Source organism: Tympanuchus pallidicinctus, unplaced genomic scaffold, assembly GCF_026119805.1.
Source record: "Tympanuchus pallidicinctus isolate F22 unplaced genomic scaffold, pur_lepc_1.0 scaffold12, whole genome shotgun sequence".
NCBI lineage: Eukaryota > Metazoa > Chordata > Aves > Galliformes > Phasianidae > Tympanuchus > Tympanuchus pallidicinctus.
This window is the reverse complement of record NW_026294637.1, coordinates 17,871,008-17,888,819: the sequence shown is the minus strand read 5'-3', so window position 1 is coordinate 17,888,819 and position 17,812 is coordinate 17,871,008. Positions and strand designations below refer to the sequence as shown.

At 52.0% G+C, this 17,812-nt stretch overlaps 1 protein-coding gene across 3 annotated transcripts in view; it reads right to left on the bottom strand.

Annotated features, from left to right (window-relative positions):
• Nucleotides 1–53: 53 nt before the first annotated feature.
• ARID3B (AT-rich interaction domain 3B) overlaps nucleotides 54–17,812 on the bottom strand; it is a 31,291-nt gene continuing 13,532 nt past the window's right edge. For 2 of the 3 annotated variants that reach the window (XM_052671669.1, XM_052671670.1), the window contains exons 5-9: nucleotides 7,712–7,895; nucleotides 6,853–7,112; nucleotides 6,433–6,701; nucleotides 4,253–4,343; nucleotides 54–3,426 (exon numbers count right to left, since the gene is read on the bottom strand). In XM_052671669.1, coding sequence (XP_052527629.1) covers nucleotides 3,278–3,426; nucleotides 4,253–4,343; nucleotides 6,433–6,701; nucleotides 6,853–7,112; nucleotides 7,712–7,895 — 953 coding nt within the window. In that variant the 3' untranslated portion in view covers nucleotides 54–3,277. Of the gene's footprint in view, nucleotides 3,427–4,252; nucleotides 4,349–6,432; nucleotides 6,702–6,852; nucleotides 7,113–7,711; nucleotides 7,896–17,812 lie in introns of all 3 variants that reach the window. The other variant, XM_052671671.1, reaches the window with a different exon arrangement.

Here is a 17,812-nt window from a genome sequence, read left to right as displayed (position 1 = left end):
CCCACCTTCCCCCACCAACCAGCGCTGCCCCCAAAGACGCTGTTGGGTCACCGTGAAGAGGTAGAAGTTTATTGGAATATAAACATTCAGATAACGTGTAAGATAGAAAAAACCCAACAACAACATATACAGACACTTGTTGGAAGGAGACGTTGAGGTATTTATCCACCGCCTAGGCTATCACATTTCTTTTTTTTTTATTTACTTATTTTTACTTTAAATAGGTAAGAAAACGAGTAGCAAGGCTGCTGCCGTTGTTTGGTGAGAACATTCTGACCCGAATCCCTCCAGAGCGCCGCGTCCCACTGCTGTGCCAGCCCGGAGCTGGGATGTGGGGCAGCACTCCCACCCCACGGCCGCGCCGAGCAGCCGCGGGCTTCTCATCCTTATTATTTTATTTGGCTGCTCGCTGTGAAACTTTCGCTGGTCTGGAGTTGGAAGAGAAATTAGACGCACTGCAAAGCGGAACGCTTCACCCGAGGAACAGTCCTACCCGCAGTACCAAAACCCTGAGTACTCTACAATCCAACGCGCTGAGTGAAATGAATGGGAGCCGGGGGCTCGCCCAGCCCGCCCCGCTCCTCCGCCCTCCCTCTGCTGCTGGTTTCTAGAACCCCATCCCCACCAGCGCCCGGCAGCTCAGTAGGTGACCCGGACACTGCGAGAAGCCGAGTGCCAGCATCAAAGCCAGGCCTGGGGAAGGGTTACTCTTCACAGTCTGAACGGCCCGGTCCCCGCGATGAGGGACCCGGGTATTGTTGCAGCTTATTTTACTGAGGTATCTGTTACGCATCCCGACTTGTTTCTTTCCCTGAATTGGATACAAAACAATCTGTTAGTCCCTGTCTAGTTCCAGTCTAGTCGTGTAAAGCTTATAAACATTAATACTCTAGTAGTGTCGAAGCTGTTTAGCAGTTCAGTGATTCGAGTGCCTTTCTGTGCAAGAGAACACAACGTTAGCATGTGATACATAAGCAAAAACACCCATTACTAACCTCTGCTCCCCAGGACCAGAGAAGAAAGCACAAGGAAAAGCAAAAAGTCCCCCAGTCCCACTCTTAGGAAACAGCCCCCAAACCCACCCCCATCTCCAAAAAAAAAAAAAAAGAAAAACATAAAGAAAAAAGAACTGAAATGAAAAAAAAAAGGGGGAGGGGAGGGGGAAGAACAATCTGAGTCAGTCAGTGTGGGAAATCCTCTCTGAGTAGAGACAATGAAATGCTTTGGAGGTCTGTGGGTCTGCCAGGCGAGTGGGAGCAGCTCTGCTTCCCCAGTGCACTGCTGCCACCAAGAGCCACCAGGAGCAGAACCAATGCCAGCACACAGCGCTCCCAGCACTCCCTCCCTCCCTGTCCTCCCCACGGCTGGCAGCCAGCTGACCTGAGTCACAACCTGACTGCAGGGAGCTGGGCTCTGCTGCACGTGGGGGGGGTTTACGCAAGGGCTGAGGGCAGCCCTGTCACCCGAGCTGCAGGCTGGGGGCAAGGAAAGCCGAGGTGGCACCCATCTCTGCTGCCAGCGGGCTGCCGCTCTGCAGCCACCAAAGACTGAAGTGTCAGAAAGCATTTTGCTGCAGCAGCTTTCGGGTACGTCTGTAGTGTAAGCAGGGCTTCGTCCCCCAGCTGCACCGAGCAGCTTTGCTACACGGAATACCAAGAAGGGAAACAGGGACTCTGGAGGCAGCCTTGTGTCCAAGGTGAAGGACAGAATCCCCAGCTCAGCTGTCAGTTGTGCCCTCCTTTCCTACCTCTACCTGGCCTGTGCTATGCGTGTGTCCTGGGACAGAGCTGTCTCCTTGCTAGCCTAAAAGATGGGAAAGCCACTGCTCCTTTGCTCTGATTTTTCTGTCTTTGGTGCTACGATTAAAAACAAAAAATAAACACGATGTCAGCAAAACCACATATTAAAAAAAACAAACGAAACAACAAAACAACAAACCAAGCAATAAGATATGCCAACACTTCCTGAAGAGGTTAAAAAACAACCCGAAAACAAACAAACAAACAAACAAACAAAAAAAACCCCCAACAATAAGTACATATCTGAGGTATTTCATCTGCTCAAAAAACCTGACTGGGGCCTGAAGGATGGAAAGGATGTCACCAGGGCAGGAGGGATGGTGCTCGGGTCTGGTCTGCGGGCTGGGGAATGCGTGGGGCAGAGCGAGGCCGCCTGGGCAGCAGCTCGTGGGCAGCCTCTGCTTGCTTTACATGGGTTGGAAGGGAGAGGGTGAGGAAAGGTTTGATTCTCTTTCCTCTGCTTCCCCACAGGAGAGCATCTTGGCTGATGGAGATTGGTTTTCTTTCTGCTCACGTGCGACTTGAAGGGGGATGTGGAGAGCACCCTCCGAAGAGAAGCCGCTCCAGCAAGTCCAGATCAAACTGTTTGTGCTCAGGGGAGCAAAGAATCAGAGCCAAACAAAGGAAAGGTTCGGGGGAAACGTCAGTAGGATGAACTCCCTAAGGAGAAGCAGGTGAGGCTGAGGGCGTTTAAAAATTGGCTGGAAGCCTGAAAAAGGCAACAACAGTAGGGAACGGGCCAGCAGCGGCCAGCAGGACGGAGCAGCTGATGGAGAGGGATTTTTCTGCCTATGGGCCAAGCGCAGCGCTGAGAACGTCCTTCCCAGGCAGACCTCAGAGAGAGGGGAAGGAGGCTCATCGCACCTCTGGGGCTCCACGAGCAAGGGCTGCGTGGCCCGAGGGGAGGACAGACGAGCACTGGAGCGTGACAGAGCCTGAGGAAGAGAAGCGAGGAGGCTCTCCTGGCAGAAGCCATGGGAGGAGAGGAGCGAGGCAGCCTGCCGGCTGTTCCGATTGTCAACAAACTGAGCCGTGCTGCGGCTCGAGGAGAAGCCCGTTCCCCTGCCCCGATGCCAGCTCTTCCCACCTGCCTTGGTGACGTCTCAGCCATCTCTCCGCCCGCCGATCCCTGATTGAAGAACGCCAGGTGTGCCCCCCCTCTCTGCGTGCCACCCCCCAAGAGGAACACAGCAAACCCTGGGAGGAGGAGGAGGAGGAGGAAGGAAACAGAAGTGAAAGGGAGGAAGAAAGGAGAGAACAAAGACAAAGGCCGGACAAACAGGCGATGAAGAAAAAACTCGCTGGCATGGAAAGGTTTCAGCATCATCATCATCATCATCATCTTGCCGTCGGCCAACCACGAAGCAGGTTCCTTGAGATGAGGTAATCTGTGCGACTCCTTCCCGGCTCGCTCCCCGCCGCGAGCAGAGAGGAAGAGCTGCCGGAGGCCAGTGTGAGACAGCAAGCTCGGCCGTCCATCAGAGAGACCAGCTAGTGGAGGGCTCTGCGCTGGGGGTTCCCCGCGATGAGGTAGGGCTGGGGGAGCAGTGCGAGCTGCTGCTGCTGCTGCAGGAGCTCTGCGAGCCTGCGAGGAGATGGACGACTGGCTTCTGGGCAAAGAGCACGCCTGCGAGGCACAGAGGTAAGGGAAGAGTCAGGGGGATGTGGGGGGATGCAGCAAAGGGTGGCTGATGCAGCCCCAAAGGCTTCATCCTTATCGTATGAGGCCGGCGGGCTTGGAGGCAGATCAGAGCGTCAGTGATGACGTGGAAATAAAAGCTGAGTTAAAACTCTCCTCAAGAGCAGGAGGAGGAGAACAGTCCTTCCTGCTAGCACTGAATACAAAGTCCTTCCCATGTACAAGTTGGACTTACAGAATCATAGACTCATAGAACTAATGGCCTGGGTTGAAAAGGAGCACAATGATCACCTACTTCCAACCCCCTGCTGTGTGCAGGTCGCCAACCAGCAGCCCAGGCTGCCCAGAGCCACATCCAGCCTGGCCTTGAATGCCTGCAGGGATGGGGCATCACAGCCTCCTTGGGCAGCCTGTTCCAGTGCCTCACCACCCTCTGGGTGAAAAACTTCCTCCTAATACCCAATTTCTCACCACATCCTCACTTCTCTGCCACACCAAAAGGCCACTTGTGAGCTGTCAACAAAACGCTGCTTGGGGACTGCTCAAGAGCAGACAGATCGCAGCAGAAAGTGGATGACATTACAGCGACAGCCCCTGCACAAACACGAAATCACCAAAAACCAGCACTCCAGAGGGTTTCTGAATGGAGAAACCCCACACCTGAACGGAAAGGGCATTAATTTCGCCTACCAAAAAGTGAGAAAAACTCATCTCCTGCTGAAATCACAGCAGGAAAATGAGTAGCCCTGGGAGCTGCCACCCTCCCCACACCCTGCTGGGCACTGCCACCCCCCAAGGAGCAGCCCCTTCTCACCAGCATAGATCGTGCCGTTGATCTCCACCGACATGTTAATGCTCCCAATGCCGTTAGGTGACAAATTCAGCGCCGCCGCCGAGTCGGCTTTGTCTTCTTTTGAGAAAAGAAACACAGAGTTAGAGAGCAACGAGGGCAACCTTTCTGGAGCCCGCCGAAGGTGAGCAGCTCCTCCTGCTGTCTCTCTGATGAGGAAACCCCACGTGATGCTCACACAGGTGTCGAATTGTTAACAAGGGAACTGCGCACGGCCTGGGATCCCACTGATGCCTGCCCATCTCTCGGGCTGAATTAACAATCCCCACATAGGAAGAGCAGTCTGTGCATATGCTCAAGGTGGCTGGGCTGCAGCCACGTACCCAGCTCTCGTTCAGGGCCCCTTCACTCAGGGAGCTGCAGTTCCTTACGGTGTGCAGGGCTCAGGCTGCAGCAGCTCCAGCGGCCACTGGAGGGAGAGGAGCTTCCCAAGGCATCCAAACGGAGCCTTCCTGGCTGTCCCTAAGGGCGTGTGAAATCCCTTTTTGTTTTTCTTCTGTCCCCTCTGCACCGAGGGCCCTTTCTCTTTCTTGCGTAGTAGGAGGCTGGTTTGTTCTGATGTTAAAGGAGAGATGAACATCACGCCCTCCTGGATGCTTCTGAAGCCTCCAACTAAACCAGCCTGGAACTGTGAGCCTGGAACTGCTTCTCTGCGCTCACAAATTCAGCCTTACAGTTTGCACAGCTGTGCCATGGTTACCAGCCCAGCCTGTGTTGGTTTTGGGGACATTGTGCTGTTAAAACAGAGGGAGAGCACGGAGACAGTCTGCCCAGCCTCTGGCACCGCACACAACAGACGTTATGCTCATTTCCAGTCTGCTGGGACTGTCCCTGGGAGGCATGCGAAGGGCACTGCTAACACTTAACCTGAATGTTGCTATCAAGCTCTAACAAGCTCACAGAGTGCTTTCCAAAAGTGCCAAAGCACTTTACAGAGCACAGAAAACGAGGGCACGAAAGACCTGCACACAGTCACATAACAAAAGTGGCAATGGTACCAATGAATCCTGCTTAGGGCTCAGCCCTCAGCCTCTGCTTCTTCCTAGCATTTGGATTTAGGAAGCCCGGGGTGAAGTGAAAAACAAAACAGTGAGATGAGGGAACGGCTGTTACTCCATCAAACCTGTATATCCCTGTTTACTCACTTATTAGAAATGCAGACGTGAAGTTTAGGTGGATGCACAGCTGTCACCACCTGCAGTGCAAAGACTGAATCCCACAGCTAGCTGCTGCTGCCACAAAGGGGAACCTGCTTTGACCCTTGGCCACATCTAACTGTGGCAAAGTGCCTCCACGAAGCATTGCTAGCGAGGGCCTCCAGAACCACTTCCCCTCCTCTGCTGTGCACTGCCCAACGTGCCTGGCCTTGCGCCTTCATCTCACCGTACAATTAATAGGGGCCCCAGACCTTTAATTTGAATGGATCAAAAGGTTCAGATGAAACAGCTGCTGGAACTGAAATCTTCTGAGGCTTTGCTGCCCAGTGAAGTGCAGCCCCCAGGACAGGTAAGGCAGCCACAGCGTTTAATGAGCTTTTGAAGCCACTCTGTAACAGTATTGATCCCGACAACGTGACCTTTACAGGGTGACTCCCCTTTCACAAAGCATTTCAGGAGTGCATTTCCCAGGCCATGAATGCTGCTTATATCTGACCTCCTAACCCAGCCTTGCCAGGAGTTCTTTGCCTGCAGGCTGCGAGAGGAGCTGCAGCAGATGTGGGCAGGAATCACCTGACTCGCTAAAAGCGTAGGGGCCCCTGCAGACACGCAGGGCTTTGTGGCCTCCTCATCACACCTGCCAATGGGATTCCTAAAAGCCGGGCGTCGCTGCCACCTGCACTGAAAAAGCTGTCACCTCTGGGATCAGTTAAAAGGCACACGGGGCTGAGATGAGGGTAGGGCTGGGCAAAGCACGCCGCTTGATGGGCTGAGCGTCTGGCACAGGGCACGGCTTCCCAACCAGCCATCTCACAAGAGCGCCCCGGGCCGGAGCGAAGCACGCCGAGCTCCAAAGTGCACAGGAGGCACTGAACGCAGCTGTGCCATTTCAGCTGCTGAAGAAACAGGCTTCGAGCGCGCAGCAGAGCGCTGCTGAGGACACCAGCTGAGCCTGGCAGCTCCTCACAGCTCACGGAGCAGCCGGAGGCACGTCTTACCCTTGCCATTGATTTTGATCTTCATGGGGATCTGCCGCGCCATGCTGAAGAGGTTGCGCTGCAGAGCCTGCTGGACGAGCCGCTGCTCCTCCTCTGTCATCCGGGAGACTTTCTTCTCTGGTGGCTCCCCAGCCTCCAGCCTCTCCCGCAGCTGCTCCAGGGTGGCTGTTCTTGCTGCCACCGTGGCCTGCTGGCTAGCCAAGGTCACTGGCACAGCAATACGATTTGGCATCGACACGGTCAAGGGCACACCGTCACCTAGGAGAGGAAAGAGTCACTTGGATCCTAAAGCAAATACACCAAGACTCATCCGCAGGCCCGGGTCGAAAAGGACCTCGAGGATCATCCAACCCCCTTCCACGGGTCACCAACCACTGCCCGGTTCTGCTGCACCTCTCCCCCAGCTGACCTTTTCTTACAGCTGCTGCTGGAGACACGCGAGCATTGCTGGTCCCGCTGCCCGGCGCGACGCTGATGATGGGGAAGCGGATCTTTGGGGGAGACAGGAGGGAAGGAGGCCCCGAGGCTGTGGGCGAGTAGCTGAACAAAGAGGAGCTGTAGCTGGGCCTTCTGCCTTCCCGCCTGTTGCCATCGATCGCAGCCTGAAGCTCCGCAGGAGAACTGAGGGATTTCTTCTCACATTCGTAGGCATACAGGTACTTCATATACCTGGGAGAGAGGTGAGCACAGCAAAAGTCAAGCAGGTTTCTCACCAGACCACAAAAGGACAGCACGCAGGAAGACTCTGGGATGAAGGTGCTGTGCAGATGTGGAGTCTTCATTTGCAGTGCTTGCTGTGATAAGCAATATGTAGTTGGGGCCTGAAGCTCTCACAGCTTCCACTTGACCTCGGAAGCACGTAGTTACGTACTGCAACATCCAGAGGCAGAAAAAAATCATCCCCAAAGCCTTTACAACTGACATAACATGTCAAATGATAAGTTAGGGCTCGCATCGTAACGCTTACATGCAAGGTGGGATGACGTGAGGGTTATTTTGTCCAAGTCGGTACAGGGCAGCACCAAACCTCACAACTTTTGCTGCAATCCAGCAGGCAAATTTGCAGGGAACACTGTGTGTATCAAAGGCTATAGAAACAGCAAGCAGCTTCCCTCCTTAGGACTCAACTAATAACTAAGAATAACAATAACCAAGAGGTAAGAGCTCTCCAGCAGTCCCCTCCCCCTGCTCCCTGTGCTGAGTGAGACAGAGCAACCTCAGCCCCCATTTTGCACTGCCCAGCTCCTGCTCTGACCCTCCAGACTTACTGGGTTCGAAGTGTGAACGCGGCACTGGTGATGGAGGTGGGCAGATTAAGGCCTTTGGTGATCTCCCTCCAGATCTTCTTATTGATGATTTCCACCAGCCCTCCCTTCTCGGTCACCAGTTTGTAGAGCATGTAGAGATCCAGGATCTGCTTCGCCATGATGGGGATCCTGTTGATGGGAGTTCCTGCAGGGAAGAAAACAAGGAGTGAGAGAGAAAATGAGGCTGAGAAGCCCGGCAGGTCGGGGCTATTGATCTTCTTTCCAATAGGAAATTCAGGCAACTCTATTTGTAGCCTGACTCGAGGCCTCTCTATGGGTGAGTAAATGAGCCAGAGAAGTGTAGCTACACGGCACGTCCTTCTCATGAAAAATCCTTTCCTGTAGGCAAAAGCAATTAACAGACAAATAATAACCTGCAGCTAAGAGCAGCTTCTAAAATAGAAGAGGGGAAGCAGGGACCATTCAACCCTGGTGGCCAGGGAGCAGCCCAGAGGAATCGCTTGTTACGAGCTCCCAGGGCTATCTCCAATCAAATCTGTAGAGCTGGTGCTCAGGAAGGGGCTGAGCCTGCAGGCAGCTCGAGCTGCTCATGCACTGGATTCTGCTCCCCCGGCCCCAGTACGTGCTGTGTGCCCGGGCAGAGCAATAGCAAAGGGTACGTGACACCCAGCACGCGTTTCCCCATCCTCCCTCACAAGCGTGCAGCGTTTTGCTGCAAGTTCTGCTCCCTGTCCCTGCAGCAGCTCTGGGATGTGTGTCCTGCAGCAGCCAACGCAGCCCAGCTGTGGGAGCCCCACTTGTTGCAAGGCAGTGATGCAGGCAGTGCTATGGAGCAGCGTGCTCACGTGTAGCGACCGAAAGCCCGCTGCTGAGACCCTCACAGCTGCACCTGAAGGCCACAAAGATGGAGGCTCTGCAGAGGCCGCAGCGAGGAGATTTCGGCAAGGAGAGGAAGAAGGAGAAATGCTGATGTAGCAACCTTCTTCCTCTGCGTAGGAAACACCGTCCTGGATCAAAGAGCAGCCCACCCCGAGGTCAGCATCCTGCTACCGCAACGGCCAGCGGCAGCGCCGTAATGGACAATTATGGGATGCCCAACCCACAGGGGAGGCTTTCGCCACTGCTCATCAGCCAGCAGTGGGATAACGCCCCGGAGCAGAGCAGTTTATGGCCCTTATAAATGGGTTTTATTCGGTTTGGTGAAAAGGAGTTCAGCTAGCTCTGCAGATGTCCTCATTAGACACCTAAGTGCAATTTTTTTCTTCTTTTTGAAGCCTATTACACGTCAGCTCATGGCAACGATTCCCACAGGTTAACGAGATGCTGGATTAAAGGAAACTTCTTCAGCTTTCAAGAGCAGCCCTCAATTTCATTAAGGCACTGACTTTGCCAGACAGCATAAAGAGCAACCCGGCCAGGCTGGCCTGCGAGCTCCCTTGCTTCCCATCCCTTGCATCCCCTTTTATTTGCCTTCTGTCTAAACAATCCCCTCCCTGTGCACGAAGCTGACATCCATAAACTGCATCAGATCCTCTTCCTGCATTTCAAATCCCGGCTCCCTGGGGGAGGGAGGACGTTTCCCAGTTGTTTAGATGCAGTCTGGCTCCATCCAGCCCGGACAAAACGTCAGCCTGGGCGAACGCAATCCTCGCTTTTGCTTTGCCTTCCCCTCTGCCTCCATTTTGTCTCCTTCCGTGCGTCAAAAGAAAGATTAAGAGTCTGGTAGCAGTGTCACTGCAGACACATAGAGGGCTGGAAGCGATCATGTTACCAGCCTGAAGTTATCACTCATCAGCTGAGCCGCAGGAACCGGTCACACCCAGCCCACCCCAAAGGCAAGAGCAGGGAAATGTTTATTTTGAAGGACTGCAGAAAGAACTGCAAATAGTTCTGCCCACCTCCACGGCTCCCTCTCAGCACTTCAGTGTTTCTGCCCAAGCAAGAAGCGGTTGGGGGCACAAGGCTCAGCACTGCTGGGCTGAGACCATTCCCTCAGCAATCCCACGCCACTCAGAGCCACCCTGTCTCATGTAGGGAATGGCATTGGCTGCTCCAGAAGGGACTTTCATCCTTCTCTCCCTGGACAGTGAGCAGATGGGGAGCGAAAGAGAAGGGTCAGATGGAAGGCTCCTCCAGCAAGCAAGCTGCTAACACAGAAGCACGATGAAATATTTACTTTTAAAAATAATATATTTATCCTAAACACAGCCTTACTCTTTTCTGGACCTCCTCATCCCTTAGCGTCTGGAAATACGCAAGTAAATGCATCCAAACGCTCCTGTGACACAGACAAACATCATCCAGTGGGAGATAAAGGCTCACACGTATTTGCAGAGCTTGCTCACCACCAGCAAGCAGAGGCCACCCCAGGCCTCACGTTACCAGCCCTATAGCACCCTCCCTTCCTGAGGTTTGCGTTTCAACAGGACCCACAGGTTGAAGCGCCCTGGGGTTTAATCAGAGGGAAAGAACTCCCATCCTTTCCCTGCTCTGCACAGATACAGCCACCTTCCTCCTGTGCTTTGCCCCAGGATGAGAATCACCCCCCCAGCCTGGGACGAGCAGGCACAGCGCTATTTGCATTTCGGACTTGACAAATTAAGGGCGCTCCTCACCAACATTTCATAGGATCTGAGCATGAAAGCTGCCAGCAGAGCCCCCTCCTCCCACAGCCCCCTCCGAGGAGGAGCGAGGCGATAAAGTCTTTATTGGAAACCCCCGGTGCTCCGACAGGAAAGGCAGAAAAACAAGTATCATGGGACGAGGGGATGCTGAAGGCGAGCGGATCCTTTCACAGGCGGCCGCGAGGCTTGTCAGGGGCCATGATGGATTACTGTCATCTGGCAGCATCAGGATTAATGATCGGGAGGTCAGAGGGGAGAATTCCAAAGGGAAAGGTCAGCAGCCGGGGGCACAGCATAAGACTTGTTGCCTTTTGATGGCAAACTCATTTTACTGTACTTTCCAGCTTCCCTCCATCCCGCCGGCTCTCAGCAGCGCTGCACAGCCAGCTCCACAAGAGGCCGAGGATGACGACCGGCTCTCCTGCTCACGGTTCTCCTGGCAAACAAGCTTTCTTCCTTAAGCACGACCCAGCCACGGGAGCATGGGGCAGCCCTGGAAGGAATCAGCTGGAGGAGGGTGGGACGGGACACAGTGCTCCCGCTGGAAAAGGGCTGACGGGCAGCTGATGCGCATGGGAGACCTCAAGAAGAGAAGCTCCAAGGCAGGTGTACTTGCTCTGCTGGGCTTGGAGCTGCTGGAGGTGGGAAACAGCCCCAGGGTAAGAGGCTGCTGCCTCCAGATAAGTGCTCTGCTAACACAAAAGGGCTACGGAGAGGGCAAAATGCCCAACCACAACGCTGGAAGGAAAAGGAGGAATCATCCCATAGGATGAAAGGAAAGACAGCTGTAACTACAATTCGGGTTTCTGGAGTGAAAGACTTTCCCTGGAGGAAGCCTGACTGTAGCTATAAACATCTCTGTCCTTCAAGGGAAATAAGCAGCCCCTCCTGCCAAGCTGTTTCACCCCTTTCAAAAGCTGCCTCTGTTTCAGGCAGACATAACAAAAGCCTACAGGGTGCACATGGATAGGTTTGAATGTCCCCTATGTCTCCTACGATCGACAGGCTGAAGGGGAACCTGATTTCCACCTTCCAAGAGCTCTTTAGGAAGAGACAGAAGATGCAAGGCCTGGATCATCTCCAAGCGACTGTTCTGACATGTTTTGGCAGAAGAGGTGCTGAGCAGTCAGCTGGGTGAGCTCTGTTCCCCTGCTCTGTTCTGCTGACAGCTACAGTCCAGCACTGGCCTTCCCTTTTAACTAGAAGGACCTCCACACTGCACTGAAGCACTCCTCACCTACCCAAGCTCCTTGCTCAAGGTGGCTGCATCCTGTTTGCCAGGCTTCAGATTCATACCGACATCAGAACAGACAAGTGATGTTAAAAGGAAACTGTCACCTAAGACAGGTTGCACTGGATGATCTCAGAGGTTCTTTCCCAACCTTGGTGATCCTATGATGCTAACAGGTAAATCCCCTCTGTCCCACTGAGGAACATGCCCACTGCAGGGAGTTCCCCGCCATCAAGCAGCCTAAGCCATGACTTGTCCTGCAGAGACAAAGAGCAGTTAATTACAGCCAGCCTGAAGCACTACTTTTTCAATCACCTCCTCCTTTTTTTTTTTTTCTTCTTATCCAGTGTACTTTCAAACGTGTCCATTTTTAGGTAAAGAACAAAGGAGGCGAGACTCAAATCATTATTCAGCAGAGCAACATCTGAAGTGGATTTTGGAGCAAAGAAGTGAACAGGCACAGAGGGCCATGTTTAAGCAATAACCCACATAGGGAAGGAAAGAGCTGCTGCTTCCAACTTCCAGCCTCCCAAAGTGACTTACAATAAGCCAAATCCTGAACCAAAGCTGGTTCCACACAAAGGCCGCCTCTTCAGCCACCCCAGCTCCTTTGCCTCAAGGTTGTATTTGTTGCTTTGAGCCCATCCTGATGGCTAACCCTGAGCAAACAGAAGGGAAACCAGCTCTCCCTGCCCGTGCCACGCCGATCTAATCTCTCCCCCCCTATTCATGGCATTTCCACAGCGGGCATCCACACCTCCCAGTGGGAATGTCACCACCTGATCTGCAAGCCTGCAGACCATTAGACACCGCTATCAAAGCGGGAGCCAGGATAGAGGGTAATTAATCATGTTCTATTTGACAGGAGGCCCACTTCTTATCTGCACCCCTCGAAACACCATCAGTTTCTGCTTCCCTCCTCAATAAGTGAGGCTGACAGCAGCCCCTTATCAGATTTCAGCTCCTGAACTGGAAGCAGCCTAACTGGCATCCCGTGCCCCCGTTCTATTCACCAAGGCTCTGGCCACATTAACCTTCCCCACTTCTCCATCCCAAAGCTGCGATCCCACAGAGATTTGTGCTCCTGTGCTGCTACTGGCACAGCTGGCTCCAATCTATCTGCTATCAGAAATTTCTTCCCCAGATGTTGCACAGCCACGGTGGTGGCTTTGAACCAAGCAGACAAACTTCTCCAGGTAGAGAGGAGTTACAACGGGGGCAGCTGGGGAAAACAGAACTGGGTCAACGAGTCAAAAACCGGAGCATCTTCACACTGAGCAGCCCCACCTTCCATCCAGCTGGGTATCCACAGGGTCATCTTTTGTGAGCTGAAACACCTCTGCTGGTCAACTGCTCAAGTTCATCAATCACTGGAGAAACAGGCTGTCAGATTTAGGGGGAGGCCTGGAACACCCAGAATAAAGTACCATGCATAGACGAGCTCTGGGACTCTGGGATTTGAGACACAAACATACAGTCTTTGAGATGCTGGAGAAACGTGTTACAGTTTGACATCTCAATCTTCAGGGGAAGGAGAAACACCTTTGGCTCTATCCTTCAGTTCTGTGCAGCCAGGGATTCGGAGATCCCCAAAGGGCCACTGCTGCAGCAGGCTGGCACCAGGTTAACAAGCTGCAGAAGGAGTCTTGCCAACCAACGGCAGCCTATCACTTCAAACAGGATGGATGTCTTAGCACATAAAACACAGAAGAGAATTTGCTTCTTATGAGAAGCAGCTTTTTTTTACAAGTCCTAAAGTTATCCCAAATTTTGCTCAGGTCAACTCCCCCAAAACAGGTTGTATATCTCACAGGTCAAGAGCTCACAGCCCAGTTACAGCCATGCAAGGATCCTCTGCACGATCCAACATGAAGGATACGGATCCCTCAGGTTGGGATTAGGAAATAATCCTCCAGAAGAGTGGGCAGGCACTAGAACGGGCTGCCCAGGCAGGTGCTGGAATCACCATCTCTGGAGGTGCTCAAGAAACATTTAGATGCTGTACTGAGGTTCAGTGAGGAAATACTGGTGGTAGGTGGATGGTTGGACTGCATGATCTTGCAGCCTTTTCCAACCTTGGTGATTCTATGGAGGATTTTAGTTACTTGGCACCTAAGGCTGGTGAGCAAGGCGTTCCTTGCAAAGGTCTTCCACCTGCAGCAGAAGAATTTACACCAGTTCCCTCTAGAACTCAAGGAAGAAAAGGTCCTTTAAACGATGTACAGCACAGATTTAGCCCCGCACAAGTCGAAGAAGAATCTTGCCTGGTTGATTTGGAGCATTCAGAACAGAGCAGCACAGAAGAATGGCTCAGGCAGAAGATGTTGCACTGGGTTTGGTGCAGTGCATCGAGTGAGAATTTTCCACTGCAGAGCATCAGCTGCTATTTAGGGAAGCGTTTGCAGCGGCTCAGCATTAAGCAGGTAGCATGAACAAAGGACACTGAGAATTGAGGTCTATTGAGGTCTCATTTACAGATCTACATTGCTTAATTCGGATTCAAAAAACATCTCCAGAGGATGAAAAGCAGCAGCCTGCAGAATTGAACCAGTGGAGCGAGGAGTATTCCCTGGGCAAACATTTCATAAACTCCACTTGGCCTAGAGATAAAAGAATCCATCAGTAAATGCTTTTGTCAATAGCCTGGATTTGTTGTATTTCCACATCTCAAATGTGCAGACAGCATACAACAGCAGGAAAACATTAAAACCTCACGGTCGGACTTACAAAGCCCCTTCTATGTATATCCACATTAAAAAAAACACCCAACAGAATGGCCGAGCCATCCGGGAAAACCAAGGTCATGCAGGAACCTTGAACAAAACTGGTCAAGCTGTACAATCGGAGACGTTTTACGAGCTCCTCACAAAGGCACTGCTTAAAAATGAACAAAACAGCTTCCCTTGGAAGGCAGCCTTCCCCAGCTCCCCAGACCTTTCCTTGACTGGAGTTTCTTGCATGAGCAGCACTGATCGATGGTCCTGGGGACGAAGCCCCACTGCTCTGCTTGCCTCCTGATCAGCTCAGCTATACATGACTGCTGCAGGACTCCTGCCACTGGCAGCCCTTCAATACCTGGGGACAGAGTGCAGCACAGGGTTGACATCTATGTTGTTCTGCTCCTCATCTTACCTTTTATCACAAAGACAGAGAAGAGCCAAAAATTAGCTCTGGGGCGCGTTCACTGGGTAAGAAAAGCCTTCAAACTGCCTTTCCACCTTTTACTCCAGCCAGACCTGAGCACATCAGCCCACCTGGCTGTTTGGAGCACACGTTACCCAACCCCCTACTGCACAAAGCCCAGCTGCTCTTTTAGAGGGCTCTGAAATGGAAAAATATGCTTTGTGTGCCAGGACACCCACACCCAAAGTGTGAAAAGCTGATTTTGCACTGGAAACACAGATTCACAATGTGTTTCATATCACACTGCATTTCAGTATCGTAGAATCACAGAATGGCCTGGGTTGAAAAGGACCACAATGCTCACGTAGTTCCAACCCCCAGCTGTGTGCAGGGCTGCCAACCAGCAGACCAGGTTGCCCAGAGCCACATCCAGCCTGGAGAGCCACATTATTTCCAGCAACCTTAAGCAGAGAAGGCTGGGGAACACAAGATTACCCTGAATTACTGTGAGGGGTGCTGTGTACTCACGTTCCAGAGTCAGAACTTGAAAACCCTCTTTACCAATTCATTCCAGATTCATTTACAACACAGAAACGTCGTAAAGCGAGCAGCCACGGGGGAGGGAAGCCACTGCTAAAGTTGCTTATCCACTCCTGAGGGCAGTTGGCCTTCAGTGCAAGGCTGCAGAAGAGCTGAGGAAGAGGCACGTGGAGGCACTGATGCAGCCCCTCATCCCACAAAGCTGCACCTCCTCACCCCCTCTGCCCCTTCAGTCCCACGCAGGGTGAGGCCCATGCACCTCAGCACACAACAGCAACAAAGGATGAGTTACAGCTCCCCTCTCATCTCCCTCTTCCATCATTATTGCTGCCGAAGGGCCATTTTATCACTTGCAGCTGTGGTCATTCAGCGACAACCTGCTGTGCTCAGAGGCAGATGAGACCTGCACATTTGATCTGCATTAAGCCTGTTTCATGGCTTCGCTTTTTCTAGGTACATTCCAAAGAGCAGCACCAACAACCAAACCTTTTCATCCCTCCAGCTACTCGGGAGCTCCTGAAATCTACCATTTATCTTCCAGTTCAGCACCAGCTAGCAATCCTTGGGGCCTTTTCCATCAGCCCCAAACAAGGGGCACTCCTCTGGAGGATGACAGAATCCCCATCTTTACACCAGCAGTGTTTATTAGCAGGGCTGCTTTCAGTCACAAGGTGCAAATAAAGCAGCTCTTCACACATAGGAGCTAAGAAACACAGCACTTTTCTCTCGGGTGCAATGAGGCCTCAGCATTACCCACTTTGGAGGACTCTCAGAACAAGGCAGCTGTTCAGCCTGGTTTGTTTTAGGATGCTTGCTTGTCACGTAAAGGGAGGGGAAGAGAAATTAAAGTCTGAACAGCACCTTGGGGTAACTTTGCTGCAGAAGCCTCCGGATTTCTGAGTGCAGCAGAATACAGGCTCACTCCCTGCAATATTTCCACATCCCCTGGCAGAAAGCTGGCAGCTCACTCTGCCTCTCCCCCACGGGTGCTGGGGCTCTTATGTTTCATTTCCAGCTCTCTTCACAAGAGAGAAAACAAGGGAGCTTCCAGAAAACAAATACACTAGGAAATGCCCAGATGATTAAAAGCTCAACTCCTCCAGCAGCCAGCTGGTGACAGGCTCAGCCCCTGCAGTGGGAAGGTGTCAATTGTAAATAATTGAAAGGTAATAGGAAGGAGATACTAAAGTATTCAGCAGATTTCTCTCTGGGCATCTGGTGGTTTCTATTGCTGCCAGTCATACCCTTCAGATTGTCTTGCGTGTCAGCCATCCCAGCCTTTACATTAATACGTGAGCTCAGGTTCACATTTGCAAGCTAATGAAGCCCGGTAATGGCTGTGTACACGAAAGCCAAAAACATCCCCAAAACTCAACTCCAAATTTCGAATGACTGAGAAACAAAAGCTCCGTGAGCTTTTTGGAACAAGGAAATTCAGAAAGGTCAGCTGTCAGCTCCAGCTGTGCCAGGAGAGGAGGACGTGGGTATGAAGAGCACTTGCCTGGATTTCCCCTTGGGACAGCCCTTCTGCTTGTGCTCCAGCCACCCACAGAAGGGGATGCAACCAAAGATGCAGGCTTCAGAAGGCCAACTGGAAATAAGACTCCAGGCCAGTGATCAGACAATCATTTTGCCCAGTGATCACACAATCATTTTGCCCGCTCTTCACACTTACCTCCCAAACTCAGAAACATTTTGGAGACAGTAAAACGGACCCTGTCACAATTTGTGTCAGGAGAAATCCTGGTTGGATGAGTTTGACTGACTTGGCACATACGGAAAGGTAAAGGAAACAGCACTGTAAAGGATTTACCAGAAATTCAGACACAGGTGATGAGTGTTTCCCCGTGGGCTCTTTGTTTTTTACAGCAGCATACTTTTATGTGTTTCCATTAAGAATACTTTGTAATGAGGGAACCAAACTTCGTTATCTAGAAGGTAGGAAGACTTAAGACAGCTCAGCTGAGCTGTTTCACACATGCACTGCCATCCTGGGACTAGGAGAGATGCAAGGTGCTGACACCATCAGAAGGAATGTGAGAACTTCTTTGAACAGTTTGCTCCTGCACTCAGTTACACAGCTTTACTACATGGAAAACTGACACGTCGTGAATCTAAAGGAAAACCTGGCTTTGTCTTTCTCTTTTTTCTTCTTCCCAGGCCTCAGATTGTGAGCTCTATATGGGGTGTGAACGCCTTCACACTCGGCTTCCACACTCTGAAGCAGAACATGAGAAGATGTGTGACAATGCCACCTGATTCTGTGCTGCCCCTTATTCTGAAGGGGAGATCAGAGAACTCTCAGTGCTACTCAGCCCTTGTCGAATTGGGCTTTTGGGGGCACTTTGGTATTAGGTAGCAGTGATGGAAGAGAAATAGCATCTGTGAAATTAAATCAAAGGGCAGATGAATTCTTTCCTACTGAGCTCACCATCTTCCAAAGTAAATATCTCAAGGCTTACCCCCGTCCTTCCATCTGATCTGCAGGTTCAAGGGCTGGATTTGCTCTCTCAAATGCAGGAGGCAAGTATCCAAACTGCAGCAATCCCTGTTTTACCGTATTGAGTTCATCCCAAAGCTCAC